Here is a 27489-nt window from a genome sequence, read left to right on the forward strand (position 1 = left end):
GAATACACCTGTATGTATTCTCAACTCTTGGTTTTGGAATTGAACGCGGGACATCTGCTTCCGAAAGTCTCATCTTCTGTTCGCTCATGTTTCTTAACTGTGACGCTCCTCTAGCATGTGCGTTTTCCGGTTCTCCCCACGCGTGTGTGAAAATTGAGGTCCGCGAGCACCAAGTGAAAAAGTGAAATGCGCAGAGGGACGGAGAAAGCAGCGTCTGAGTCAAAGAAGGACAACGCGGGAGAGCAACCCAGAAGAGGGAGAGGCCGCGAAACAACGAATGCGAGAGAGAGGAGAGGGGTGCGAACTGAGGTACGCATGGGAGGGCTGCCCAGAGGGCGGAAACGACAAGGAAGAAAGGGGGAAGGGCGCAGAATCCGGTAAAAGACATCAGACACCGGCAGACAGCAAAGAAAGGGAGAAACAAGCGCCAAGTCCTTTTGGGCGCTTGCCAGATTTTTGTCCTCCCGTGAGGCGTCTCGTGGGTTTGTGTGGCGCATGCAGGAAATGCAGCCGGTGTCTTTTTTGCTCATGCTTTTCTCCCTCCCAGTCTCTCGTGCTTCTCTCCCGTTTTATGATTTTTCTTCGCTTTTTTTCGCAGGAGAAAAGCGATTCGTTTTTCGTAGATCGACGGTATGCTCATTTGAAGCAGCCGACCGAGAAAATCAGTTTTTCGCGATTTTTCCTGTCCCCCTGCCTCTGCAGCTGAGGACGTCTCCACTTGTTCGGTTTCCTGTTCGGCGTGTGTGCCTTCTTTTCCTTCGATTCTTTGCTCGCAGAAGGCGTCGCCTCTTCTCAGAAGAAACGGTCGAGAAAGAAAACGAGCAAGAGACGGACGCTGTAGCGCGTTCTCTTGCCTTCCTCCATCTCCGTTTCGCAGCACACAAAGAGCAGCCTGGCGAGGTCCTTCCTTCTTGCGGCCGCCGGCACGCGTTTCTCGCATTTCTTGTTTTTCCCGCCTTTCGTTTTCCTCCAGTTTTTGCCGTCGCCTCTCTGTCGTGTCCTTCCAACTTTGTCGGAATTCCCTGCTGGCTGTACTCCACCCACCTTTCGAACCGTGACGCGTTCTGCGTTGAGGTCGCGCGTTTCTGCTTTGTGTTTGTGCGCTGCTTGGTGAGAGACATTTCTGCTGATTTCTGCTCCTCCTCTTGTTCTCCGCTCTCCTTCTTACTTCAACGAAATGGCGGCCGGCTCTCGGTTCCCCTTCTGCACGGCCGCGAGACTCTCCTCGCGAGGGACTCTTCCCCGACTGGGGGAGGCGACGTTCTTTGCCGGTGCAGAAAGCCAAAGATCCGCGGGGGCGTTTGCAAAGACACTTCAGCGACCGTAGGCCATCAAAAACGAACGACAAGAAAGGATTTCTTTCGCGATCAACAGTTCGTGTCTTCAGTCTCTCGCTCGTCTCTCCCGTTGTCTAGTTTTCCCTCAGCTTTTTCGCAGGAGAAATAAATATGTATATGTATATATGTATATTCATGTATATATCGTTATAGGTAAGCAGATGGAGATTCCACCACGCCGTTGGACTGCTCGAGAGAGGTAAAAAGACTTTCGATTTCCTTTGTGCCGTTAAACCTAACCACTGAAAAGAGTCCGAGTTTTCGAGAGAAAAGAACGCCGACACACCCAGTCGGCCCAGGAAGTCACAGGGGACAGCAGGCATCCTTGTGTTGCGCTGAGAACGTCACTGCTATGGGATATCGCTAACGTTGGAGGAGACTTAAACTTTTGAAATCCGTTTCTCTGCTTTCAGCAGCTTCTTGTGTCTGTTCACGGTGAGAACGACCGTGTCTCTCAGTCTTCCAGAGTTCCTCTGGACGTTTGCAAACGCTCTTCAGGCTGCAGTGGACATTCCAGGGGAAAGGCGCTTTTTCAGAGCCGGGCTCTTCGATGTCGAGTTGTGTTCCAGATCGATTTTTCTTCGCTGATGTCGACTTTGCTTCTCTGCAGCTTCTTGCGCGCGCCGTCGACGCAGCTCTTCCCCGTAGGCAACAGACTTGGAGTTTCTTCGGCGCGGGTGAGAAGCAATGCGACACAGGAACAGCAAGCGATCTTGATTTCGTCGACAGAGAGGAGACTTGGCTGTTTGACTCCATGTCCTTTGGATCTCCTTGTTGCTCTCGACGCGCTTTTTTTCAGGCTCTGGTGGCGAACGCGATGGAACCTCGGCGGTTCTTCGCTGCGGCCGCGAGCGCGAAAGCGACGCATGCCCTGCAGCCGACAGGAACTGGGTCGGTTGCATTTACTCGTCCTGGACAAGGAAGCAACGCACAGTTTCAAACGTCTCTTGCTGACAAGACGCGGGGACTCCTCGGCGTAGGCTTTCTTCGACCCACCAAGATGGCCAGCTTCGCGGCAACCTTCCTCCTCAACTTTCGCTTCTACTTCATGTACATGGCGAGAACGACTTTCCAGGTGAGTGCACCGAGTTTCGCGCGTCGAGGACGGCTCTCGCGTGCGAGACTGTAGGCGTCCGTGACTGGTGACTCTCCAACGAAACGCATCGGCGAAATCCGTTCAAAAGAACGCGGAATGCGTCGGGTGTGGATCTCCGCGCAGGAAACGAGTCGGCGTTTGAGAGCCGGATTCCCAGTTGTGTCTCCGTTCGCTGTCTACCGAGTGGTGGTTTTGACTGCTCGTAGATGTTTCGAGAGATGTTTCTGCGCCCGACTCGGAGGCCTGCCATATATTTCCATCTGTCTGCATGTACGGACTGCGCGTAATTTTCGTAACTGTGTATGTTTTTGGTTGTGTTGTCGCTGTGTGTTTACGTATTTATGGAGCTACGGAAGTCGATGTGCAGATGAACATGTGCGTGCGATTTCTCACGAGCCGACCCCCGCGTTTGCCTGCGGCTTTTTCGTTGGACGATCCGCATGCGGTGCATACCAGGTGCGTTGTGTGTGTGTCTATACAGAGGGACAATCTGCGTTTCTCTTGTGTTGCGTGAATTACAGGCCGTTCGTCCGTTGCTGGCGTTTAGCGTCTTCGGAGAAGTCATGAAGCTGGTCTTGGCGACAATGAGCTCCGGACTGTTCTCATTTCTTTTCTCCTTCGTCCTCGCTTTCGAGGTCTTCTACTTCTTCCTCCAGTGCTACATTTCGTATACTTTCCTGACAATGTTCTTCACTGTTCTCTTCTAACGTTTGTGAGGAGTTCCTGTTGAGACACGAAACGCGCCAGACAGTCCGGCGCAGAACCTTGTTGGACCTCGTTGAAATCGAAGGAAAGCCGATGGTCGCTTGACGTCGACGCGACCTGTCGACTGCGTTCGCGGGGAAGGAACATGTCGATTCATAACGCAGTGCGCCGTTTTGTAGCTCGGAATGTCGGATACACCAGCAAGCAGACTAGCTGGCCTCCCACTGAAGAGCGAAAAGATCACAGCCAGAGAGAGACACACAGAGAGCGGTGCAAATAGGTCTTACGTGTAGGCAAACGGGCAAAGGGGCACCACCGGTAGAGCAGAACCTGAAGAAATGGGGTCCAGTTTTGGATATGTCTTGGTTGCTGGAGGCCAAACAGCGACGCAGGAACTTGCTTAATGCGGAACACAGCCGTAGGGACGCAGGCATGAAGAAAAACTTGTCTGTATCTCATACGGGAGTGGGAGTCAAATTCAGTATCCGAGGTACTACTGTGTCAGCAACCATAAAGGACGCGTTTTTGTCTGCATCTCACAGTGGAGACATATTCATGCGTTCGGGAGAAGGAGGAAAGTGTGGGGTCGCCCTGGTGTAGTGAACGGAGCGGCAGGCGGTCAGCGTTGGTCCACGGGTGCGGCCGTCTCTCGCAAGAGCCGGCACACCATCGATGTGGTGTTACAGCGATGAAGCGAAGACTGCTATACACAGCAAAGTTGAGACATTCTAAATGCAGTGGCCGACACCAGAGCCGAGCAGGTGGAGTTCCTCGAACGCACAAGGGCGCATCGTACTGAAAAATTGGCAAGTGCCAATGCACGCAGAGATATGGGGACCGTCACACTCTGAGGAGGCAAACAACTCTGTCTCAACAACTGAACAGTAGCTACTTCATTTGTCTGTCCTCTGAATTCCCTCATGACAAGTGTCTGTTTCTGACGCGTCGCTGAAGCTGCCTACAACATGCCTGCCGCGCCTTCAACCGTCGTCAGGAACTGTGAAAACAACACCGCTTCGCTTTGTGATTGCACGGTCACAGTGGAAAAAGTAGAAAGGCTTTTCCCCCCCGACTGCATACAGAGAAAGTGCGCCTACCGTTGGCACCCTTTTCTCCCTGACGGTCTGGTGTGATTGCCAAAAATAGTTATCCTGGTAACGCACCCAACTGGTTGATCTCCGGTCGAGTGGCCTTGCTGAGTGGGTTGTGCGGGAGCTTGAGCGATGATATTCTGTGAAGATTTAGAGATGGTTCGTTGCAGCCAGTGTCAGATAGAGGGACAGGTACGCGACTCTACTTCCCTCTACTTGTAGATTCTCTAGAATGGCTACGCTGCGAGCTCCGCAAGGCACAGCTCTCTGCTTCTGCAGTATTTGATTTTCTCCCTGCGACCGCCGCGTGTCCTGCCCAGTATAAACGAGGGAAAGGGTCAGTACGTGCTTAACAAGCAGTGAATGTTTTGAAGAGACGAGTGTGTGTTCCCCGGTCAAACGAAGTGCTCAGACAGCAACTTCAATGTATCACACTCAGATCACTACACGCAGCCAACTCTCTCCCCATCACCAGAGTTGGTGCTGAATAGCCTTGTCTTTCGCTGGGATCGAAATGGGGCCTCGCACATGTAGAAGAAACAAGGACACTACAGAATATAAGTAGTACCAATAAATAAGAATGTACGAATGCATCTATGTAGAAAATACAGCAGTATGTAGGATGGTGGATGGTGGCCTGTCTTGTTTCAACAAGCCGTGAGCACACCTCATTTGACATTGTGTGGCCGTGAGGGAGGACAACGATGCTGCAAAAGCTGACTCCACTGTTACTCGTGTCTCATGCGGATCTGTGAGAAAGAGACTGAAGCGTCTGACTTGTGTAAGCTGGAGGGCAAGCTACAGGGGAAGGGCGAACGAAACTACGTGGTTCATGTTTCGACAGTCGACTCAAGCGACAGCCGAGAAAAAGTGCAGGGACTTTCCAGTACACGTCCCGAAAGCCAAACAGTGGGACAAGCAAAATTAAAAGTTGTGTAGACACAACCAATCTCAAGAACAGGAGCATTTTGTATGAACAAGAAAGTTCGCGGCGGACACGCTAAGAAGACCGAATTATCACGCTTCGCGACAGAAAGGCTTTTCTTACACGCAGGCTGTGCTACCCTGGTATGTTCAGACCAACAACAAAGTAGACTCCTGCATGAGTTCAGTTTCCTGCGCCACACAAGGTGTGTAGGGATATGAAAGGCGTTTCAGCGTCACCACAAAAAAAAGTCGGCGGAGGCTAGAGACAAAACTGTATCCCGGGGCCGCAAACCAACCGTCTGGCTATTAACCGACTACTAATCTGAATGTGATTTTGGTGCATATCTCCACCACGAAAGATGAATGCTGGCACGTGGACGCCTCTTCAACCCTGACGGCAAGTAGCGTTGCACGATGACGAGCGATTTCCTCCTCAATCAACGTCGTACACAGCAGTGAGGAACGCGCGGCGTCGGTGCCGCCCGAGTGATTTCTCCTTTGGTTAATAGCATGAAGACACCCCATTTTTCGACTTAGTTCCTTGTATCATCCGCAAGAGGTTGCTTCTCTTGCTGCAAACGTATCGAATTCTCTAAATTATTGTTAGAAGAGTCGAAACGGATCAGCTGTGTCCGCTTGCATTCCGGGCAGCCGCCGCACTGTCACAGTGTCGCATCGTTGGAAGGCATCTGCATTCAATAAGTACACGCGATACACCTGCAGAATCAACTGTGTTTTGCCAATCTCTTCCGTAAAATTCCCTGGAAACACTCGTACCAAGCAGACAATAATTACGGAGGTAGTCCTAAACGAGATGGTACCAGGCCGGTGAACGCGTCAGCCCACATGATGAAGGTCACAAAGACGTGATGTAACGAGGAACCAGTATAGTGCCTTCAATCATATACACTTCTGTCCATGAAACGACTCGTTTTTCTGCTCCATGGAAAAACTCTTCAAGTGGACACCTCAACCATAGTGGATTCAGTTATACACTTTCCTCTTTAATTTGTCCCTTGCCTTGATCGCGTTTCAGTATTCGTCTAGAAGACTAACAAAATAGTATGAGTTTGATGCCCAATCAAATGGTGCCCCGCTGAATGGTGAAAGAAGTCTTCAAAGATCAGCGTTTCTGAGATGATCCCTTGCTTTGTAATGAAGTTCACAAAGATTGCCCCTTGCTACTCGGCGAGTGTTTTCGAAAAAAACGTTGTCTCTCACTTCCTTTTGCGCAGTAACCGCTTCCCGGATTTGTTCTGTTGAACTGATTTCGTGTATCACCAGCACGCTCTCTAGCTTTTTCAACTGACAACTCAAGCAGGTACAAATCGAATAAGGATTAAGGCTTATGTCCATGTTCTCATCGAATTGGTTGCGCGGTCGTATATCAAGATGCAAACGTCCCTGCTGGACATCCCTTTTCGTTGGAACACTCGTGCTCGCTTGCCACTCTCCCGAACTGCGCTGCCGTCTTTGACCAGACGACGCCGGGGGCGTTGCTGCATGGGGAACAGCTTCACCGAGTCTTTCTATTTCGTCAGTGTGTACAGAGAACCATGTTCCTTGTTCTCCGAATAAGCAGAGCCCTTACGGTACCTAGGTACAACCCGTCCACGGACTGCTGCGATTCCACCCCAGTACCACGCGCTTCCCAGCATAACACACATCCGAGGAAGGGAAATGAGACGCCAGGCAGTTCTGGATCCTGAATCAACAGAGCGAAAGTGTATCCACTTTCACCATCGATCTAGCTCCAGTTTTCTTCTGTCTTGGTCGTGAGTGGTCGCCGAGGTGTAGAAAACGAAAATGACCATGTTCACCGTGCGCTGCGGTGTGTGTGTTGGATCTGCGTAGACACGAGACATATGTCTTCATTCCCTCTGCGCCATTCCCACAGAGAATCGCGACCTATCGCCGACTGCTCCACTTTCGCGCCTGCTGAATGATCGGAGAAAGACGAGGCAAGACCAGGTCACACTGTCTATGCAGTGTCGCTGACTCTCGGTTTTTTTTGCTGCATGCGGCGACGGCGAAAAGAGTCTTGCAGATGCGGCTGCGAGGCGAAGCGTCACGGCCCAGTGGCACTTGAGAGTTGTTCTTTCTCCTTTTTCTAGTGCGCCTGCCGCAGAATCCGTCTCTTCCGTCTTCCATTTCCTGCCGTTTCTCGCCGACTTCGTATCGTAGTGCCTTCGCGGAAAGCGCAGACACAGCGCTGCTGCCGCCACCTGCTACAGCTCTCTCCTTGTTTCACTGGCGCGTCCCACGACCGATTCGACTGCCTTTTTCTCCCCGTCATCCGCCTTCTTACGCGGGCAGACGTCCACAGCTGTTTCAGGAAACCTTTCTTGCCGCAAACCGAGAGTCGGAAAGAGCTGCGCTATGTGGGGGTGCATACACCGTCGACCCTCCAGCTTGCTGCACAGTGCATATCCGAAATACTCGCTTGTCCGCGCTTGTGATATCCAGTCGAGTTTCAGCTTCGTGGAAGTTCAGGAGGCCTTCTTCGTGTGGCGTCTCCCGCCGTCAAATGCCGGCATGGAGAAGCCAAGTCTTGCTGCCTACCGGTTCCGCATGTCTTGTGCGTCCTCCAGTTTTGCGACTTTTCCTTCAGGAAAGCTTTTCAGAGATTCGAGGTGTGCTCAACCGTAAGCCGCCTCGAATCTTGTGCGTCGGATGCAGTGACTAGGGCCGACAGGGTATCTCTCCCTTCGGCGCCTCACGGTGCTCCAGCTCCGTCTCTCGCTGGCCTCTTGCCTTGCCCGCCTCATTCTCTTCTTTCCTGTCTTTTCTCTCTTGTCTTTCTTTTCTTTCGTCTGCCCTCTTCCCCTTGAACTCTTCTTTTGCATCCATTTCTCTCTCTGTCTGTTGTCTTCTCGTCCGTCTCTTTGGACTCCGTGTTCTTTCTCCTCGCGTACATCTGTTCCTCTCTCTGCTCTTCTCTTTCCTCTCGTCTGTCTCTGTTCTCTTTCTTCTGCTTTTGCGTATCGTTCTTCTCGCGTCGGGAAGATGCCTGTCGCAGGTGAAGCAGTCGAGATGCCGGTTCCGGCGGGCGGCTTTTCTGCGTCTTTGGGGTCTGCTCCTCCAGCCCTGTCTCCGTTGTTTTCTTCTCCTTCTGAGCTTCTGTACACGTTCTTTCCACTCGTTGTGCTCTTTGTCTGTTTCCACGCAATCAGTTCGAACTCTCCGTCTTCTCCTTCGCTCTCGATTTCAGCCTCGATTCGCGCCTTTCGCCTGCACCTCGCCGCAGTCCACCACAGCCTCCCCACCTCGCTCTTCTCCCTGAACGTCCTCCTCTCTCCCGCTTTCCTCTGTCTCCTTCTGCCCTACGCCTCCTTTCTGCTGCTGCGCCTGCTCCCGGCTCTGTCCTTGGAGCCTTCGATTCCACCGAGTGCAGTCGCCGTCACGTACTCCGACCTCTTTCAGTCGCCCTCCGTCTTCTCTCTCCCCGCCGCCGAGACCACCCAACTCGCAGGCGAGAGGAAGAAACGGCTGTTTCTTTCCTTCTTCTCGCTCCCAGATCCCCAAACCTTTTCGCCTCTCCTGCGCTTCCTCCTCCATCCCTTCTACCTCTCCCAGAGCTCCGTCGTCTTCTGGCTGGGCGTCGGCCCCTTTCTGCTCTACTCCTGTGCTGTGTACATACAGCAGGCGATCGAAGAGGAACGCAGAGGCCTGACACTCGCCCAGCAGACGGACAGACAGATCTCTTCTCCACGACTGCGCGCTGCCCTCGCGATTCTCATTTGCCTCTACATGCCTGCAGTCTTCATGACATGGCTTGTCGCTCATGTCTTCCCCACAGCCGAGGCGCAGCCGTTCCGATACTTTGGAGTCAGCGGGACGATCTACGCTCTCGCCGCCGTCGTCTTCTTCTATGATCCCGTAAGTCAACATGCAACCTTGTTGCGCAAGGGAAGCCTCTCTTTCGTCTCAGTCTCGGTCGACGTGGAACCTGTTTTTTCAGGTCGCTGCACCCGTCTTCGCAGCGGGAGACAACGACTGCTCATGTCCTGCTGTCGTTTCTGTAGCTCTCTCTCTTAACAGGAGGTCGAAGGATGCTCTCTCACCTCAGATCTGCGCGTAAAGAGCGAAGTCTTTCACTCTCGCACTGTCTCCCTCCCCATCCGATCTCTTAGCAGAGACGCGTCTCTTTTCAGAAGCCTCTGTGTGCATCTGGTGTCTCTGGCGGCGCGCATGCACCAACGTCTGACGCATCATGCAGCGAGGAATCAGTCGCGCGTCCGCCCTGAGACCGCTTCAGGGGAATCTTGATTTTGCAGACCACGAAAGACAAAAGTCGCAGCGTCCATCAAGGCTGTGGGTGGAACTTGAAACTGCAGCGTTTCATCAGTCTTTCCAACCAGCCCTCCAGGTTGAAAGATCGCGCATGTCACGATGAGAGCTCCGCATTTCTGTCCCTGTCTTCTTCTTCCTCCTCTCAGGTGGTCCACAGCGGCATGTTTGCGGATCCTTCGATTCAGTTCCCGCTGCCGCTGCACGTCCGTAGCGTGACGTCGGTGCTCGTTTTCTTTCTCTTTCTTTTCTCGCCGCCTCCTGGCGACCTTCTTCTTCTTCTCTCCGGCGCGCTGTCCGCCGTCCTCGCCGTCGCGGCAGCCACGGTGCCGCCGTTCTTCGGTGTCTCTGGCGCTGTGGCGGCTTTCTCTGCAGTCACCTCGGCTGTCGCGTTCGGGGGCCGTCTGGGCATCTCACACACTCTGGTCTCGTCTGTTTCGTCGCTCTTCTTCGTCGACTTGGGTCCTCTCGACTCCGGCGCCGTGTCTCCCGCAGGAAAGGAATACATGCGCGTCTCTTCAGACGGAGCAGCGCCGCCAGATCCCCTCACCTGGACTGTCGCAGGTCTCTTCCTCGTCTTCGCGGGGGGTATGGCTCTCGCCGGCGCCTGCTGGCGCTGGGCGTCTCTCCTCGACTGGCTTGTCCACGCCGTCAGAGTAAGCGAACAGGCGACAGAAGAAGCAACTGTCTTCTCGGGGAAAATGCGTGAGCGAAAAAACGTCGCCCTGCAGAAGGCGACTCGCTTCTTACTGAACGGGACGCGTCCGTCTCTGGCGATGGGCCGCCTTTTCGGCACATTGAAATCCTTGCATGCGGACTCGTAGGTAAACATGTCGCGTGATCCCAGATAAACACATGACTCTATAGCTTCGTCTACGTATATATATATATATATATATATAGATATATAGATAGATATAGATAGATAGATAAATATATAGATAGATACATATGTAGATATATATATATATTTAGATATAGATATACATAGATATAGATAGATATATAGATAGATTTGGAGTGTGTGGAAAAGTGATTAGGAGATATTTTCATGCTTGTATGGACGCGCTGCATGCGGAGTATCCAGGAAGGGATTGCTGAGAAGTGACGGAGTTCTAGTGGGGTGGACTGGTGTGCAGCAGTCATGAAGAACGTTGTGTTCTGTTTTTCATGAGTCATATTCATTGTCTTTTATACTGAAGGGTCGTCGACAGTCGAAAAGAACGTGGTTGTCTGTGTCTCGTAACTCGAGTCACATTTCCTCGTCCCCAAAATGTGTGGTTTTCTTGTTTCTTATGACAGGACGGGAGGAGCGTACGGGCTCGCTTGACATCTGCGGCGGTCATGGTGGCTTTCACCTGTCTCCCTTTTTCGTTTTCTTCTCTCCCGTCTCTCGGGGAGCTTTTCTCGGATCCGCTGAAGACCTTGTAAGCGTCTGCTTTTGCCGGCTCCCTTGTTTCTTGGAACTTCGCAGCAAGTGGTTCTGATTCCCTTGAACGGAGGCAATATCTAAGCGCATGCCCCCCACTTGGTGTAGTATGTCAAAGATTAAAAACGCCATGCGCAGCTGAGTCTTCGATGCTTTGACTGTGTTGACTGCATGCGTTTCCCTTCTTCGTGAAGAGACGCCACGGGGGCTTCCTGCAAGCATCAGAAGTCGCTGAGACGTGTGTCTTGCGGTGGCTTCGGAGCTGCGGCATCCGCGTTTTCTTGGCTGCCTGTGTCCGCGCATGCGTCCGAGTGGAGTCTCCTGCCAGTGAATCTTCTTCAGCGGTCCCAAGCTTCAGAGACACGATGTGAACCAAGATCTCGCGTTTCGCGCGACGTACTTTTCCGCGCGTGCGTCTGCGCCTGCGGAAGGGCGTTGGCGGTTTCTCGCTTCTGAACAGGAAACGGGGAGAGCAGCTTGTGTCCACAGGTCTGTGTCGCCTGATCGGGTGCAAAAGGATCACGCAGACAGGGGCGCGTTCAACAGATTTTTCACGATTGTGCTCGACCCACACTTCTTGTGAAAGGCGTACAATCCCTATAAGGTGTCTACAAGAGTTCCGAGACATCTGGCCACTGCGGGAGGTCCTCTTTGTTGAGCGTCTGTCCTTCAGGCGCAGCTTGCCCGTCGGCGATCCGAGCTTGTACGCGGTCACTTGCACCGAGCGAAGTAAGTGCTGTTGGAAGTGACGTGGATTTCAGAACTTTCTTGCCGAAATGCAGAAAAGTCGGCGTCAAGATCTAAACCAGGAGTCCACCTCTCAGTTTGCCTCGAAGGAACAGGGCGAGAAATCAAGCCTCACATGCGCGAATGGGCCGTGACATCTTACTGGGAAACATCGTCTCCGTGCTGGAGGTGTCTGTACATACACCGCAAGGTTACCTCGCCAGTTTTCGCTAGAAAACAGTCTTTTCGCAAGTTCAAGAGAGGACGTCTGTCTCGACAGTTCGATCTCTTGAGGCAAGTGTCTGTACGTTTCCACTGTCTATGAGCCAGTGAGCATTGGTGCAAACGAAGCAATGCTTCGCGACGGCCTTCTCGTCCCCGTTCGGCCTCTCGATTCCACCGTTCTCTCTTCCGTGGCGACGAAGCGCCCTCGGAGACAAACATGTGTACTGGCGATTTTCTTCTCTGTATGTCAGTGACTAGTTCGCCTCCCATATGGCGAGTGCGTGAGTGAACAAACGTCCGTCGGGGCTTTACGAATCTGCGTGTCTTGCGGATTTCCAAAGGGGACCTAGACCTTGGGTCTGCTGTGCTGTCTGTACAGCTGTGCTTCTGGGGTCGATTGGAGCGAAGACCGCGGCATTCTGGACACCCTTGTTTGGGATGGGAGGTCGAAGCCGTAAGTACAGAAAATTTCACGCGATTCTTTCGTCGCCGTGTGCCTGTGTGTGTTTTTGGAGATCTCACACTCTGAGGACGCCATTTGAAAAACCTCTCTCTGAAGCCGTCCTGCCGGCTGTTTGTCTCGCGTATGACTCTGTACACTTCACACTCCTTCTTTGTCCAGCCTCGGTGTCTCTTGTTCGAGCCTGCTGCTTGTCTCTAGAGTGTCTTTGGCGTCTGGACTCCAGATCATTAGGTGCCTCTCTCGCGTCGAGATAGACTCCAGAAGGTCTCGAGCATGAGCGCGCGTTCAACATCTAGTTAGAGACCTCGCAGCAGGCTAGCCGTTGATGGTGTTGCGTAGGGTGTTGCCTGCGGCGACAGCCGCCTTCGTATTCTGACGCATTTCAGTTCCCAGGATGCGAAGACGACTCACCTCGAGACAGGGCGGTCTCTCTGTCAGGCCTTCTTCAGGGAGTCACCCGTCTCCACTCTGCGTGTGGCGTTCGCCTCGGAGGTCCCCCCTCTTTCTCGTCGCTGCTCGGCGGACTCGAGCTCGTGAAGTCTCCAGCGCCTTTCTGTTCTGTCCTTCATCGCCTCTGTGAGCTGTGGCGCTTCTGCACTTGCGCGTTGCAGGTAAACTCAAGTACTTCATTGGCCCTCTCCTGTTGTTCCTTCTCTTCGTCGGAATGACGAGCGAGGTAAGTCGAGAAGGTGGTTTCGCATCTAGACTCAGAGGCTCTCTTTCGTCTCCAGGGCTGTGATGTGCACGGACTCTTTCACAGGGTGCCTCCTTTTCTTATATTGAAATTTCGAAAAACCAAAGTTGGAAGATGTAACTTTGAAAGTTCTTCCCGGTTCCTTCTGCTCCGACGAGGGGCTTGTTCCGATGCTCGCAAAGTGCCGGAACAAGAAAGCGCTCCGTACGACGACGTCTGCCGTTCATGTGGAAATCCTGATCCTCGTGGTCTGCTACACTACCCGACGCTTCTGCATCAACACAGATAAATCTAACTGGGTTACTCACCTTCAGAGCGAGCACACACGAAGACAAAATGCCAGGCTCCATCACGTCGTGGTGCTAGCTTGGCAGCTCGGAATCCCGAGGCTCGTGATCTGTCAGCGATCCTCTTTGTCAGTTTTACGTTTACGAAAGTGACCGCTTATATGTGCTCCGGCAACAGGACAGAGCGTGGAAGCGGCCTGCGTTTCTTGTTTTTCTTCAGCACTGGCGGCGGATCGGTCCCGGATTCATCGGCACGGTGTTTTCTTTGTATCAGTTGTTGGCGCTCCAGCCGCAGGAGGAACCGTGAAAGGAGAAGTACGGAAGCGTTGAAAAAGAGAAGCCGGGGGAGCCCGTTGACCTCTCTAGAGTGCTGAGCGGAGACGTTTGTGTGGCTGCTCTCCGGCTTCTCTGGTGACGCTGGACGCGTCGTGAGAGCTCGGAGGTTTCGACGGTCGTGCGGCACTGCGGCGCTCTCTGCCGCTTGGAGGAGAACGGTGGTTTGACTCCTCTTGTGCACCCCGCTCGAGCGGAAGACATTTATGTGACCTGCGTCCGGCTCGGGATACTCGGCAAAGACATGCATCCGGTGAAAATCTCAAAAAAAAGCCCAGAAACTCGTGCGTGGGAGACCGGCGCGGGTCGTGCGGTGTACGCACAGCGGGAAGTCCCGGGTGCGAGCTGGGGAACTGTGTGCTTTCCGTTTTCAGCCGCTCTCGGCGCTTCTGCGCGTTTCTGTCGGCCAAAAAAACGTATGTTTGCGTCACAACGCACGGGTAATCGATTGCCGCTCCCTCCGCAAAAGAGGGCGCCTCATCAGTGCTTGCTTCGTGGAAAGGAAAGACTTGGTGGAGAAGGGTGCGAGGAAAGCGCAAAAAAAGTCAAACGGGGGGGCTTCTCCCGTCTTGGCTCTGCAGTGCTGTCGTGGAGACCTCTTTTCTTCCGGCGCCTCGCACCACTGGCCCAGATGCTCTTCAGAAATCATTTTTTGAAACACTCTGCATCAGCTTCTCTTCGATCTGACAGGCAACTGGCCAACGCGTGGAACGCGACTTTCTAGACTCAGTCCTGGAACATACGTGGAAACAACACACGTATAAATTGAAAATGCATGTGCAGCCCTGTCAGTCCGTCGCGGCAAAGTCTCCCTCCTAATGTTTGTCTGTTCCGGGCACATTTCGCTAAAAATTGTGGAGAAACCTAGAATTCGCACTTTCCACTGCGGAACACGGCAATCATAGAGACCTTGGTTGTCTGTATCTCACGAGTCGAACATTTAGTAGCCTAGGAACAAAGATGTCAGTAGCCACAGAGAACTTGGCTGCATGTACCTCGTGAGTCCTACTCAGTATCGTACGTAGTAGAGGGTCTCTGTTCACCTGGAGAGTGGACACAAATACATGCGCCTTTGCAGAGAACCTGGACCAAGCCGAATCCGGAAATTCCGACGGTTAGACGCACCTGTGTTCCTTGATACTTACACGTGTGTAGATGCCTTCTCGCTTCACATGGCGAGTTTTTCCCACTTGAATCCTGGTCTCTTTACCACCGCAGACAATTCCTCATTTCCGCGCATGCATGTGCTTCCTTTTCTGTGGACGAAACTTGAAACGTCTATTGAGTTTTTCAGAGGCGCCTGCTGCGTGCGACACAGTCTCATGCCGCCGGCCGTGGTCAGAAAGCTGTGGGTGACCTTCCTTTTGTCGATCTAGCCTTCGGACATTCAGAGCTCGAGTCTCAAAAAGTAAGCCTGATCGACGGGACAGATCTCCTGACAAACCATCGATTTGTCGATGGGGACGCACGCCAGAAAGCGAAACCCGAGAGCAACGTGGCACAATATTTCTGCCCCTACCACATGCACATGAACGTCACATACACATATACGTCCACGTGTATATGAAGATATATATATATATATGATATGCATAGACGTAGGTACAGATTTGTGGCTGACACAGGTGCTTAGATAAATAATATGCGGATACGGACACAAGCACGATTGTGCGTGCAATCCGAGATGGATGAACGTGCCTCTAAATGGGTCTTTCGAGTAGATGTCGAGAGCTTGCATCCCAAACCACTAATCGTATTACAGACAGCCGTATATATATATATATATATATATATATATATATAGTTGTACATAAAGTTATACTTATATCTGTATACAGTGGGACACACGTGTATATATATATATATATATATGGCTCCGTGACGCTTGTGGTTGAAAGAATTGCACATATTTTTGTATTCTATATCAATGGTATCCTTAGATTTTCTAGCTATCCGCACAAGAGTCTGTTACAATGGAGATAAAGCAGAGCTACAGACGGGAACTACAGAAGAAAGAAAGGGAGACTGAAGTCTCGGTCCTGAGATCGAGCGACGCTTTTTTAGCCGGCCAGTCTGTTTCTCTGTTTATAGATATCGACAACTTCAGATATCCGACCAAAGAGCACTAGGGCTGCTTAACTCGCTTCTTAGACGTCAACGAGTTTCACCGAGTGTATTTCCTCCGTATGTTTGCCTATCCAACAGACGCTCAGTTCTCCGTTTCTGATGCTGCCTTTGTTTGAAAGATAAGAATTCGCAAGAGAATTCACCGGAAAAAATAAACGCAGCTGCATGCAAGCAGCGAGACACAAGTCTCCCCCAGAAAAAGCCCGCACAGAGTGGTGAAGAGCCAAGAGTGGAAGTCATTCCTCAACGCGATCGATCCAGCTTTTCTTCGCGTCGCTCGCTCGTTCAGTGCAAAGAAAGCATTTGATTTGTCTTTCGGTGCCTTCGCTGTCCTGTGAAAGCAAAGAATAAAAGAAATCCAAAAGATACGAAGTCAGCTTTGAGACTCTTTTCGCGTTACCCCACGCATGCGACCTGGGCAACTCTGTCGCTTGAAAAGCGCATGCCCATCGAGAGTTTTTCGACGCATGTCACATCTTTCTCTGAAAAATCAGGCAAAGAGTCATGCCTCAAAGTCTGGAGATCCTTCTTGTCTCCTGAGACCGACGTGTCTAGCTCCTTTCCTGCTGTCCCCGTGCAGCGCTCAGAAACTCACGAGAAATTCTTTTTTTTACCTGCATCGCAACCGTGTGGCTTGCCGCGTGGATGGACGCTGTTTTCTCCCGTTGAACATACGGTGTATTTGTTGAGTGTAGATGCCGTCTTTCTTCGCTAAGCGTCTGCGGGACTCTGTTGTCTGTCTACGAATGCGGTGCTTTCGTTTCTCTCCGCCGCATCAAATGAGTTGTAAAGTGTATCTTCTACGCAGAACGCGCGTCTTCGCCTTCTTCCGCTCTTCTCTCTGCCCTTCTTCCGCTCTTCTCTCTTCCCTGAAACTCTCTCCTCTCCCTGCGTGCTTGTCCGGCGTCTGAGCAAGACTCTCGCAACGCAGCCTGCAACTCTTTTTTCCAAGTTTCGTACTCCAAACACGCATCGCCACTCTTGTTTGTCTGAAAAAGAAAAGTCTTCAATCTACCCTTCGTCCTCCTGCCTCGACTTCTCTCGCGTTCTTTTTCTTGGCTTCCCTGCAGCGTCGCCTTCTGCTGTCTCTACACCTTGGCTTCTTCACAGACCCAGAGGAGCTTTGTCTGTCTGTTACTCGCCTCTGGCGCCGTGCTTCTCTCGCGTGTGTCTGTCGTCCGAAGTCGAGGAGCCAGATCGAAGGCTTCCGAGTCTGTAGAAAAAACCTTGTTTCCGTCGCCGGCGTCTGTCCCCCGCAGCAGAGGAGGAGAAACTTGCCGAGCTCGGCGTTTCGGCCAGGAGAAATAACGAAAACGCGTCTCTCTTGCAAGAAAAGCAACCTCTCCAACATGCTGCGACGGACCGTGCGACTTCGAAAGGAGTATCTGTTTCGCAAGGCCACCGAAGAGAAGGCGCGCGTGCTTGCAGACAGAAAGAAACGCCTGAAGGAGGCTCTCGAAAGGGGCAAGGCTGTTCCTTCGGATTTACGTGGAGAAGCCGGTCAGAAACTCCTTCCTACTCTCGACTTGGAGGATGTCAATACGGCCCAAACAACCACCCACATCGACGACGAATACGCCTACGCAGGTGAGAAAAGAACTTTCCTCGCGCGAGACTGGACGCAACAGCTGCTCAAGAGAGAGAACTAAAGACCGCGCATTTGGCAGAACACAGAAGCAGCGAAGAACTCTCCAACTTAATCGAGAAACGCGACTCCAAAAACTTGAAATCGGCGCCACTACACACTCATGGATCCGGAGATGCGCGCCTCACATGCCTGCAGATCTGCTCACAAAAGTATGCATATGCACATATATACAGATATACACATATGCATATATATATATATATATATATATATATATATATATGTAGGTAGTTCTGCAATTTGATCAGCATGTTTGTAGACGAACATGGTTGAGAGTTCGTGTATAAGTATATTGACGTCTTCACGCATAGTCGCAGGTGTTTGGGCTGACGGCGTATTGGCGCAAGTGAGGAGAACTCGGTCTGCATGCAGCTCTGCAGAGAGCGGACGTCGTTCGTGATTGTTGCGTCTCTGCCAGGCGTCGAGGATCCGAAAGTTGTGTTGACGACGTCGAGAAATCCGTCAAGTCGTCTGCAGCAGTTCGTCAAGGAACTGCGTCTTTTGATTCCGAACAGCCAACGAATAAATCGAGGTGGATATGTCGTCAACGACCTCGTCGAACTCTGTCGGAGCAACAATGTGACCGACCTCATCATCATCCACGAACACAGAGGTAGAGGACGAGCAGAGGGAAGGGAGAGCGCGTGCTGTCTCAGACCCAGGAGAACACCGGTTAACTTTTGTTGTTCCGTCAAAAACAACAAGCTCGTGTATCCATGCTGGTGCTCCCCACATATATAAATACATATTTCTGTCGTGGTTGGCATGGGTGTTTTTAGGGTACTCGAGTCCGTCTCGTGTGTGTGTGCATTTCTCTTTTCACACTGTACGTATGGGAAGTCACCTATGGCTTTCTGCGTCGGCTGCAGAGAATCACATAGTGACGGTTCTCTGTACAACGACTTGCATGCCTGGCGGGACTTGCGTCCTGTTTGGCCCGTTCTTCGATGCTGCGCGAGACAAGAAGCGTCGAGAGTGTAGTGGTCGGTTTCGGTCTTCGGAGATAGGAGCACACACTGTCTCGACAGAGGCAAATAACAGAGGCCGGGGAAGACATGCGGAGAGAGTCTCTTCTTTTCGAGTATTGTCTGTGCGCCCCAGGCCAGCCCGATGCGATGGTCGTGTGTCACCTGCCTCACGGTCCAGCTGCATACTTCAATCTCTCAGGCGTTGCTCTTCGTCATGATCTTCCAGAAAAGCCAGCGAATATGTCAGAAGTAAGTGCCGGATTATGAATCAGCTTTTTTGAGGAGCGCTAGGAGTTGGACTCCTCGGTGAAACCTTCAAGATCTCTGTATATCCTATCCAAGTCCTGCTGTGTAAAAAACAGAGCTCACTCCTGTAGAAATAGTAAAAACGAACACCGTGTAATAATGTAACCCAGATAATCCGGCAAAGAATCTTGGTGACCATTTCTCTTGACTGATTTGAGAGATTTGTTTCCTCGAAGAGGGGAGCGTCTCTGGGCTCGCCTCGCTGTTTGCATGAAGCCCTTTACGATCCTGGCCCCTCTCAACTGTAAACGGTTCGCATGCGCGCATGCAGCAAAAGTATCAATATTTCGGATGAACTGTGTCTTTTTTTTATACCCTGTTACCTGTCAACTTTGGTGGCATCCGTTTATTGCAAATCCTGTTATCTTTCAAGTCCCGGATACGAAACGGCGTGTGCGTGCATGCAGCCGTAAGAATCTATATAAGGCCAATGATGTCTGTGACATATATGAGTCTGGTTAAGTCCACCATGTGAAGGGCGTCGAGCACAGTGGTTTCCAGCGGAGGTTTGACAAACCACCATGTTTATTTGTGTGAAGATGCCGGTGTACGGGCTGACACGCCGACATGTGAGGAGACATGAGGTTTGGTCTGTCGGTCCTCGAAATCTGCATCGAGAGAGTCGGTTCGTTTTTCTTCCTGTCTTTTCAACTCCCTTCTTTTGAGGGAATCTTCCCCTACTTCGCACTGGACTGTCTGTGCCACTCGCAGGAAAGCGTCAAGCGAATCAAGGGTCGCTGCTCTGCATGTTTCCTGCATCAAACGACGAAGGCTTCAGTTTTGTTGCGTTGTGTTTTGGGGTGTTCCAGGCTGCGCCGCATCTGGTTTTTCACAATTTCACATCGCGCGTAGGTCTTCGAGTGATGAACGTCTTGAAATTTCTATATCCCCCCGCAAACCCCATTGCACAGCGCGTCCAAGCATTTGTCAATGTCGGCGACGAGATCCACTTCCGGCATTACACCTGGACAGACAATCGAAAAAAAACATCTGGAGCAAGCAACACTCCTGGGAGTTCCTCTGCTGATGCTGGTAGGAACAAAGCGAGAAGGAAACGGTTCTTCTTACCTACATCTTTGCTGATTTCGCGACTCTCATATCTAAAGATAGTTGCTTCTGTGGAGACGTTCAACTAAAACGACTTGTCGAGAATGTATGAGCTTCCGTGTGCTGCGTCGTAGCTTCACTGTAATGTTGAACGCGACATTTTACAGTCGATTTCGTGTAAGACCTTCCCGATTAATCTCGAAGAGTCATTGCCGCTTACTCACCGTTGCGTGAGACAAGTGTTCACCCATAGATATACTGATATTTCCATACATACGTATGTATATCGTTTTAGGCGTGCACGTCGTTCACTGCGTGTATTCGGACTCTGACCGTGGAGATGGGAGGAATTTGAAATTGTGATTTGCCTTTGCAGAAGAGGAAGAATCGTCCGAGAAGAAAGGCCATCTGGAGCTGGTGGAAGTTGGGCCTCGCTTCACATTGAAACCATACCGCATTGACTTGGGTACAGCTGAAATGAAAGATGTAGAAACGGAATGGGCAGTTCGACCTTTCTTCAACAAACCAAAGGCGACTCTGACTGAGTGATTTGTGTGTTTTTCTCGGGGGACGGGTCGGTGCTGGCAGACAGGTACTTGTGTCCACGGACGCGACCGTGGTCGAGCTTTCCTCTACTGATCCCGTGTGTTCTGCAAAAAACGTTACATTTTCGACTCTCGAATCCATTGTTCTTTCGAGAGCCACTGTGCTCTGGTGTGTCGCGAATGCCGTGCTGTTTTTTTGAAAGCGTAGTGCGCAAGACTGCGGAAACAGGCACTCCGACGGAGTTTTTGAAACTAAAACACGAGTGTACAAAGGTCACGATATTCCCTTTGGTAGACTCTGGGCGGTTGTTAGTGTGTAGGAAATACACGGATTATTCTACAAAGACAGAGAGGAGCACCGGGATGACACGGCTCTGAAAGCAACTTCACTAGCAGCGGCTGTCACAGGTTTCACGCGAATTTATTCAAGAAACAGGTTCTAGAATTTGACTGAGACGAAACATATGCGTTTCTACCGTTCTAGCGGCTGCGGCAATGACACGTGCAATCGCACGGATGGATGTACACGATTCTCCACGGACACGTAGATAAAGTGTCACTATCTACAAAACGCGGCAAAAATACATTCTTCCGGTGGGAAAGCCATTTCGCAACTCTTCGATTCTATCGAGCAGAAAATGCTGCACGTTTTCTACAGCAAAGCCGGCTCACCGGAGAATAGGAGTGTTTGCTCGACATGGATGTTTATGGAAGGACTTTACCCACAGGTTTTCTCTCAACGAAATAAAGCGCAACGTGGTGAATAACGAAGAATGCGGGAGCGGGCAGTATTGCCGACAGACCCGGCTGCTTGTTTCTACAATACCATCCCTTTAAACACTTCGTTGGAGGACGCAGGAGACAGCTGAGAACCTGAAAAAAACCAGCTGACCTGTCTCCGATATATGGCCAGTTCCTTCTACGTGGAAAACTACAAGTTCTTCACAGGCAACTTTTCCAGTTCACTCCGCGAGTCCGAACCCTTCACGAATTGGAATAGCAGCAATGGTAGACATATAACTCGGGTTTTGAGAGAGTCTAAAGGAGCTTTCGGTGAGGAACGAGGAAAAGCGAGAAACAACCAGGGCTAAGGGAGAAGTGACGACCCCACCAAACGAAAAAAATGCTGCATGAACGCGGTCGGACGAAGACAGCTGCAGAAAGTGAAACGAAGAGAAAGCCGACCACCGTCCAACAAAGGATACAAGTCAACGACTTGAAGAAGAAGGAGAGAAAAAGCGACTAAGCAAACTTGGAGTGGTGAACAACCGAAAGGGATATCAACAGGCACGATCGACACAGAAAGAATGCCAGCTACCAGAGACACGTAATTAGAACCATGGGAAACAGAGATCGAAACACGCTACTTCACCTGTACAACCTTGTCTGACGAACTGTCGCTGCGATGGACTTCCGTCCTCACTGCATTTCTATATCGCTGGAGTCATGGTCTCAGGCAAATTTCCGTTGCTTTGTTCGCCCCGACTTTGTTCCTACACACGAGTGCACCTGTCAGCCGGTTGGAACATCTCCATGTTCCTTTGCGTGGCCGCTGCACTCTCTCCCTTCTTGAATGCTGCTGTCCCCGAAAACAAAAGAACCTGCCACCACGGGAGTTTACTCGGCAACGGAACTACTAGAGAGGATTGACGAAACGCCATCTCTTACCGACAGCACCCGCCGCCTGCACAACACTGTCTTCTGCTACGCGTACTCATCTCTCAGCCAGTATTATTTTCAAGTTTTTTCTGTACTTCCCAGAAAAAACTTACAAATAATCATGTCTTATGAGACGGTAAGACTAAGCGCGGACTATCGAACGAAACGAAGTGTACCTTTCTTTCCATAAGTGAACCCATATCGTCACAAACGTAGCTAAGGTTGGCTCCTCCTGCTTGTTTCTGAGGAAAAAATGTCCAACAACACTTTGCCACAAGGTGACTGCTTAAACTAAACATCACCATTTTGCGATTAAAGCGACAAGAATTACAGCTTTTTGCCGCTGCTAGTGTTGTGGCGTCGTTGCCTTGACGCAGAGACGAGCAGAATAAATGCCGAGACACTATCGGCGTTTTCACGTGAATCTAACGGTGCGGCAAAACGGCTGACAAATTATGTCGCTTGCTTCGCGCTATTGACGACCAGGATGATGCAGGCGACAAATCGTAGGCGCCAACTCCGACTGGCACGCCTGAAACAAAAGTGGAACACAGAAGCAGAACGTCCACGCCAAACAACAAGCGGCCCGTTCTCTGCAACGTCTGAAAAGAGAAACGCATATTAGATTCCTCGGTGAAGGATTTGTCTGGTTTCCTCCGGTGAATCTTTTTCGGTTATGTCGATATTCTCCACTCCGTTGATCGCCTGAGGAATGAGAATAAAACGTAAGTGGTTTCTGAACTCCAGAATGACCAGCGTGTTCTGCTCTCCCGATGTCCCTGCGTTTGAAATCGTGTGCCCAAGTCCCTCCTTTCTTTACGACTTGAGGAGTAAAAGAGCGGATTCGCCCCAGTTCTTCAAACAGCAGGAAAAGAAGCATGTGCGGGGCTTCCACAAGCTCGTCCTTCTGGCACAGTTCGTGTGTTCTTACCGAATTCAGACCCTGAATTGTGGAATGTTGAGGAGGAATATTGACGCCCTGCTTCTTGAACAGCTTTGACGGCGTAGGGCGAGAGCTGTAAAACATCTCGAGTCGGAGTCGTGCCTTTCGCAGGGAATTCTGGGTATTCTAGAGGAGGAAACCCTGCGTATGAGAGCATGGAAACAGGCGACCAAATGCAGTGCCAATTGAGAAAAGAGAAACATACGTAGTCAAGGGTATATGTACAGACATGGGCAACTAATTACACGCACAGATACATATGCGTAAGGGGACATACAAACTTCCACGGACATTCACGCTGAGAAAAGAATCAAACCGACAGGCGCGTGTGCTAATCGAAAACTGTCGACCTAACAAACGCACATGTCCACCTGTCTTCAGTGTAAACCAGAGGAAAATCTGAAACGCGACAATCCGGGGCTGCAGCTGTACAATGAAAGACACAGCCCGTGAAACACACAATACTAGATTTATATGAACGACAAAAAGGCACACACACGATTTTAGATCGGATGGCACAGAAGATACATCCTAATACTCTTCAACGGAGTTAAGTAATGCAAAGTTGGAAGAATTTTCCTGAGACCGCCTGAGGTATAGGATTTAAAATAGAATGTACAGCTAAAACAGTCCTATGAACGAAACGTAAGATGTGCAAGACGATAGCTGCAAAAACTGGCGAGAAAGTGACGCACGTCGACCGAGCAAGACTCACACACTGCCTTGCAGATGAGGACAAGCAGACAGACTGTCAGCACTCCCGTAGCCAGCGCGGCACCTCCCCTGAGAAGAGACAAGCCGAAGACACGCGAAAGGACAGTCTGACTGCAAGAAAAGAATACATGAAGAAATGCTTAAACGAAACAGGAGATGGATGCATCCATTTCCTACGCAAAACAGAAACAAATCGAGCGCCCCAACACAAAACTGTATGGCATCAGAATAAAGCAACGGCGAAGGGGAATTCGGTGTCGAAAGGAAGAATGGTGAGTTGTGCAGTTTTCAGTTAGACGCCACAGTGTCCGTAATAAAAACAAAAAAAAAGTACATCCTGACACCTGAACCAATTCAGTTGTTTTATGTACTGCCTTACTGCTGATATTCCTGCAGTTACATCTATGGTAGTCGCCAATCAATCATACAAACATGAATGCAGCCCGCAGTACCCCCTCACGGAGCCTGCGAAGGCTTCGGCATAGTATGCATGTCTTCAAGTATACATGGCTAGAGGCAGTGAGAGACTTACGTCAGTAAACATGAGTGTATAGATAACTAGATACGTGTAAAACTGGAAGAGATAGGGAAGAATAGAGATGCATGAAATTCCTCGACTCTCTTACATATATATATATATATATATATATATATATATATATATATATATATATATATACAGTTTGGGTGCAAAACGTAAACCCCAGAGTACGAGAAGCATATGAACTGGAACAAAAAAAAATGCGCATGTTCATTTCTGGGGGTGATGGAGAAGACACAGCCTCAGGAAGTTGTCCGCAGACGCAAAAGCAAAGCAACGCTCGAAGTAAAAACGAACGAACATGGGAATGATTGAGGGGATGTATTGGTACATCTGAGGAAAATAAATAAAGCAGAAAGGCGTATCAGGTACAGACAAGGGACAGATCCTGTTAAACGAGAAATACAGTCGGTTTTCCACGAGAGGTGACTTAACGAGAAGAAAAGTGACAACGGGAGAAAGAAAGCAAGTGCAGGAAAACTTGAGCGCGCGCAAGCCCATAATAGAACGAATACAGGATTGCAGAAAAGGCACAAGAAACTTACGACACCAGAAAGAGAACCAGCAGCTTGAGGTCATTATCCTGTCTCCATGTGGACAACCGGGTACAAATCTGTTGAGGCAGCGTAGTGCCTTGGGTAGGAGAACAGAGAAAGCTCGCGCGAACTTCCTGTCTTGCCAACCATGCGTTGATCGACAACATCAGATCTGTAGAAAAGCAGAAACTCTTAGACGCAAAACATCTATCGTCCACAAAAAACGGCCAGCTTTTCAGCGCGTCTTCAGAGGCCGATGTTGACAGCGACGGGAAGGATATCGATGCATCTCGGCGGCCGCCGCCACCCGACCAGTGACACTGCGGAACGAGCTGTCTAAAAGCATGAAGACCTGCACATGTGGTCATTTGAAAATAGACCTATGAAATAGACAGGAGAGAACGATCTACAGGTGAATGCTCAGGAAGATCAACACAAGACGAATACGCATCTACTGGTGTATGCACCTGTATGTGTGACGGCCAAAGTACATCAAACACACGGGTACACTGGAACGAACAAGTGTACATGCGTACGTGGTAGTGCAAGTCGATTGGCAATGACCCTCGTACTCCAAATACTCACATGTATCAGACAACTGATACTTGAACGCAGCAGTAGGTCCACAAGCTGTACAATCGTCAGGATATTCACTATGGTGGTCTGCTTCTTAACCCTAGCCTGTACGAAATACTTAGGTAGATACTGTTCGCTTAGTATTATAACTAATCGTATAGGTACCCAACCAAGTAGAGATCTCAGTAATCGCCGTAACTGTGGAGTAAAAGATAAGCGTGCAGAGGCGCTCACTGGTGGCCACGAAGCCTGCAGAAATGAAGAAAGTGAGGTAGAACAGCCAGTTCGCCGCCAACGCATTCTCGTCCTTTGCCTGGCGCAAAACAAGAAAATGTTGATGATACAAGACAGTTCCGGAGTCCGTGACTAGACAAAACTATAAGTTCTGTCAAGTGGACCGTCAGTGACGAAAGCGAGGACGAGATGTGGAAGGGCGCACGACAGACGCCAGGACGAACAAGATGGAGCACGGCGAGAAGGAAAGCGGGAGAGACAGCCATAAAAAACGCAGTGAAGAAGTTGAAGGTGCAAAGAGAGAAGCTGTGAGCAGACGCACAGAAACCTCCCACGACTTCTGGATGCAGATGAACGTGCTCACTAACAGTCCACAAGTAAGAAAAACCAAGAATGAAGGAAGGAGAAACAAGCGCGAGACAAAAATCCGTGTGTCCGTGGACAGAAACCGAAGATTCGCCTTACACCCTTCGTAGCGCGTATCGTCGCTATACATGAGGAAGCGAACGTCAGACAACCCAGGGCAAACGAAATTGGAAGAAAGACACTTCCTAAACTCGTCGGCGGGGGGTGCCAGTGAATCGATTGCGATTCGACTTGCTCTTGAGTTGGATACTCCGGCCGGCCAATTTCGAACATTGTCATTATCCAGTCCATTGCTAGGTAGAGTGTGGAGAAGAGAGAGAAAACCGCAATGCAAATCGGAACCCAAAAGGCTGCCTGTCTACTTCCTGGCACGGCCATGATTTCCGGAGGAACTGAGGACGATCTCCTTTTTGCCGTAGATAACTTTGCCCTGCGTCGTCTCCTCTTTGTTCCTTCTGGCCACCTTGACCTCTCTTCTTGCTTTAAATTGAATCTCGTTCCCGCACGTTTCTCCTGTTTCCCTTCTTTGCGTTCTCCCGTCACTTTGCTGCCGTCTCTCTTTTCGGGGTCTTTCTCCGTCGTAAACGGGTCCTTGTTTCATCAGCCGCGACAGTTCTGCCTTCGTCGTGTTTTCCCCCTCTGTTCTTGTGTTTCGTGTTGTCTCACTCGTCGTGTGTCACTCCTCCCTCCGTCCCGTTCCTGTTTCCTACTAGGTTCCCTTCCCTCTGGCTCATCCAAAAAAGGGATCTAAATGACAGCGAACATCCCGACAACTTTTTCTCAGCTAAAATCACGAACTATGCCCAACACACAAGGCGCGTACCATAATTCCCGTATAGGTTCCCTCCTACACGGCAACACTTAAACAGGCGCGTTTCTAAACTATTACGAAGTCGAGGCGAGAACCCCACAACTTCCTATCCAGTCCACAAGAACCGAATGACAACGCATTACTTTTACACAAGTGCTCAGTTGAACACACTAGATACACAAATTTTTGTTGCTGCATGTTGAGTCCACCAGTGACACCACATCGAAGGCGTTGCGCTACTTTTGACCTCGTTGAGTGCCCTCGCGGAAAACCAGCGGATCTTCTGAACACGTCTTCTGCGAAGAAGAAGCGTAAGCTACCACTTTTCAGTGACGCTTATTGAAAGAACAAATGAAGGTGACAGAATCAAAAGGAAACACAGGACCGCAAAGCCAACACTCTTCCACATTTTCAGCGGAATTTACTCACGTACCATCGCCTGACTGAGGCCGTAGGCTGCAACCCCCCCTCCACCGCTCCCGTCGTTTCTCAGCCTGACGGCACTCAGACGGCGAGTTTCGGGAAGCAGCCTGCCTTTTCAAACATATATCAATCTACTGCGTTCCCGTTATTATTGGCGCAGAACGCGCAAAAAGAAGTCTTCACATCTACATCCCCGCCACGGCTGTCGCTTGGAAAACTGCTCTAAATGCCAATGATGGCCATTAGTGCACACATGAAAGCCGATGTTTTCTAAGCGAATAATACCAAGGGGAACTCCGGGTTGTCTTTGGAAGACGAAAAATCCAATGCATGACTTCGATGTAAGTAAAAGTGAGCTGAATTGAAAGCGAGGGAAAGAGACGCGAATTCTGGCTTGCTTGACTTCCCCCCCCTCCGGCCCCCCGCCTCCAGCGAAGCGAAT

At 50.6% G+C, this 27489-nt stretch overlaps 4 protein-coding genes across 4 annotated transcripts; 3 read left to right on the forward strand and 1 right to left on the reverse strand.

The window, feature by feature from the left end:
- The first annotated feature begins 530 nt into the window (after positions 1 to 530).
- TGME49_310360 (hypothetical protein) lies at positions 531 to 4110 on the forward strand. The gene is made up of 4 exons (XM_002364241.2): positions 531 to 1323; positions 1948 to 2014; positions 2137 to 2412; positions 2955 to 4110. The coding sequence occupies exons 1-4, from the start codon at positions 1178 to 1180 to the stop codon at positions 3138 to 3140; spliced, it is 675 nt and encodes a 224-aa protein (XP_002364282.1). The 5' UTR covers positions 531 to 1177; the 3' UTR covers positions 3141 to 4110.
- A 2627-nt stretch (positions 4111 to 6737) lies between these two features.
- Positions 6738 to 14840, forward strand: TGME49_310370 (hypothetical protein). Its single transcript, XM_018782624.1, has 7 exons — positions 6738 to 9035; positions 9596 to 10102; positions 10749 to 10873; positions 11549 to 11604; positions 12206 to 12280; positions 12901 to 12965; positions 13491 to 14840. Exons 1-7 carry the CDS (start codon positions 8163 to 8165, stop codon positions 13575 to 13577), a joined length of 1788 nt encoding a protein of 595 aa, XP_018635569.1. The 5' UTR covers positions 6738 to 8162; the 3' UTR covers positions 13578 to 14840.
- Positions 14841 to 16223: 1383 nt separating this feature from the next.
- On the forward strand, positions 16224 to 22436 carry TGME49_310380 (brix domain containing protein). Its single transcript, XM_002364243.2, has 5 exons — positions 16224 to 17317; positions 17797 to 17991; positions 18480 to 18595; positions 19462 to 19684; positions 20076 to 22436. Exons 1-5 carry the CDS (start codon positions 17080 to 17082, stop codon positions 20246 to 20248), a joined length of 945 nt encoding a protein of 314 aa, XP_002364284.1. The 5' UTR covers positions 16224 to 17079; the 3' UTR covers positions 20249 to 22436.
- On the reverse strand, positions 20484 to 27400 carry TGME49_310390 (hypothetical protein). The gene is made up of 6 exons (XM_002364244.1): positions 25913 to 27400; positions 25448 to 25526; positions 24647 to 24809; positions 23562 to 23629; positions 22835 to 22987; positions 20484 to 22435 (listed from the first exon to the last, which is right to left on the reverse strand). The coding sequence occupies exons 1-6, from the start codon at positions 26189 to 26191 to the stop codon at positions 22329 to 22331; spliced, it is 849 nt and encodes a 282-aa protein (XP_002364285.1). The 5' UTR covers positions 26192 to 27400; the 3' UTR covers positions 20484 to 22328.
- Positions 27401 to 27489: the final 89 nt, after the last annotated feature.

The sequence above is a fragment of the Toxoplasma gondii genome, chromosome XI, assembly GCF_000006565.2.
Source record: "Toxoplasma gondii ME49 chromosome XI, whole genome shotgun sequence".
NCBI lineage: Eukaryota > Apicomplexa > Conoidasida > Eucoccidiorida > Sarcocystidae > Toxoplasma > Toxoplasma gondii.

What these genes read in the sequence shown, in the direction of transcription:
- TGME49_310360 (XM_002364241.2), top strand. Translation starts at nt 1,178, where the DNA reads ATGGCGGCCGGCTCTCGGTTCCCCTTCTGCACGGCCGCGAGACTCTCC. An exon ending in TTGGAGTTTCTTCGGCGCGG is followed by an intron (nt 2,015 to 2,136) that starts GTGAGAAGCAAT and finishes GCTTTTTTTCAG; the next exon opens with GCTCTGGTGGCGAACGCGAT. An exon ending in TGGCGAGAACGACTTTCCAG is followed by an intron (nt 2,413 to 2,954) that starts GTGAGTGCACCG and finishes CGTGAATTACAG; the next exon opens with GCCGTTCGTCCGTTGCTGGC.
- TGME49_310370 (XM_018782624.1), top strand. Translation starts at nt 8,163, where the DNA reads ATGCCTGTCGCAGGTGAAGCAGTCGAGATGCCGGTTCCGGCGGGCGGC. An exon ending in TCGGATCCGCTGAAGACCTT is followed by an intron (nt 10,874 to 11,548) that starts GTAAGCGTCTGC and finishes TCTGTCCTTCAG; the next exon opens with GCGCAGCTTGCCCGTCGGCG. An exon ending in GGTCACTTGCACCGAGCGAA is followed by an intron (nt 11,605 to 12,205) that starts GTAAGTGCTGTT and finishes CTGTCTGTACAG; the next exon opens with CTGTGCTTCTGGGGTCGATT.
- TGME49_310380 (XM_002364243.2), top strand. Translation starts at nt 17,080, where the DNA reads ATGCTGCGACGGACCGTGCGACTTCGAAAGGAGTATCTGTTTCGCAAG. An exon ending in AGCCAGCGAATATGTCAGAA is followed by an intron (nt 18,596 to 19,461) that starts GTAAGTGCCGGA and finishes GGGGTGTTCCAG; the next exon opens with GCTGCGCCGCATCTGGTTTT. An exon ending in GAGTTCCTCTGCTGATGCTG is followed by an intron (nt 19,685 to 20,075) that starts GTAGGAACAAAG and finishes TTGCCTTTGCAG; the next exon opens with AAGAGGAAGAATCGTCCGAG.
- TGME49_310390 (XM_002364244.1), bottom strand. Translation starts at nt 26,191, where the DNA reads ATGGCCGTGCCAGGAAGTAGACAGGCAGCCTTTTGGGTTCCGATTTGC. An exon ending in TGCAGGCTTCGTGGCCACCA is followed by an intron (nt 24,810 to 25,447) that starts GTGAGCGCCTCT and finishes GCTTTTCTACAG; the next exon opens with ATCTGATGTTGTCGATCAAC. An exon ending in CAATTCAGGGTCTGAATTCG is followed by an intron (nt 22,436 to 22,834) that starts GTAAGAACACAC and finishes CTTTTGTTTCAG; the next exon opens with GCGTGCCAGTCGGAGTTGGC.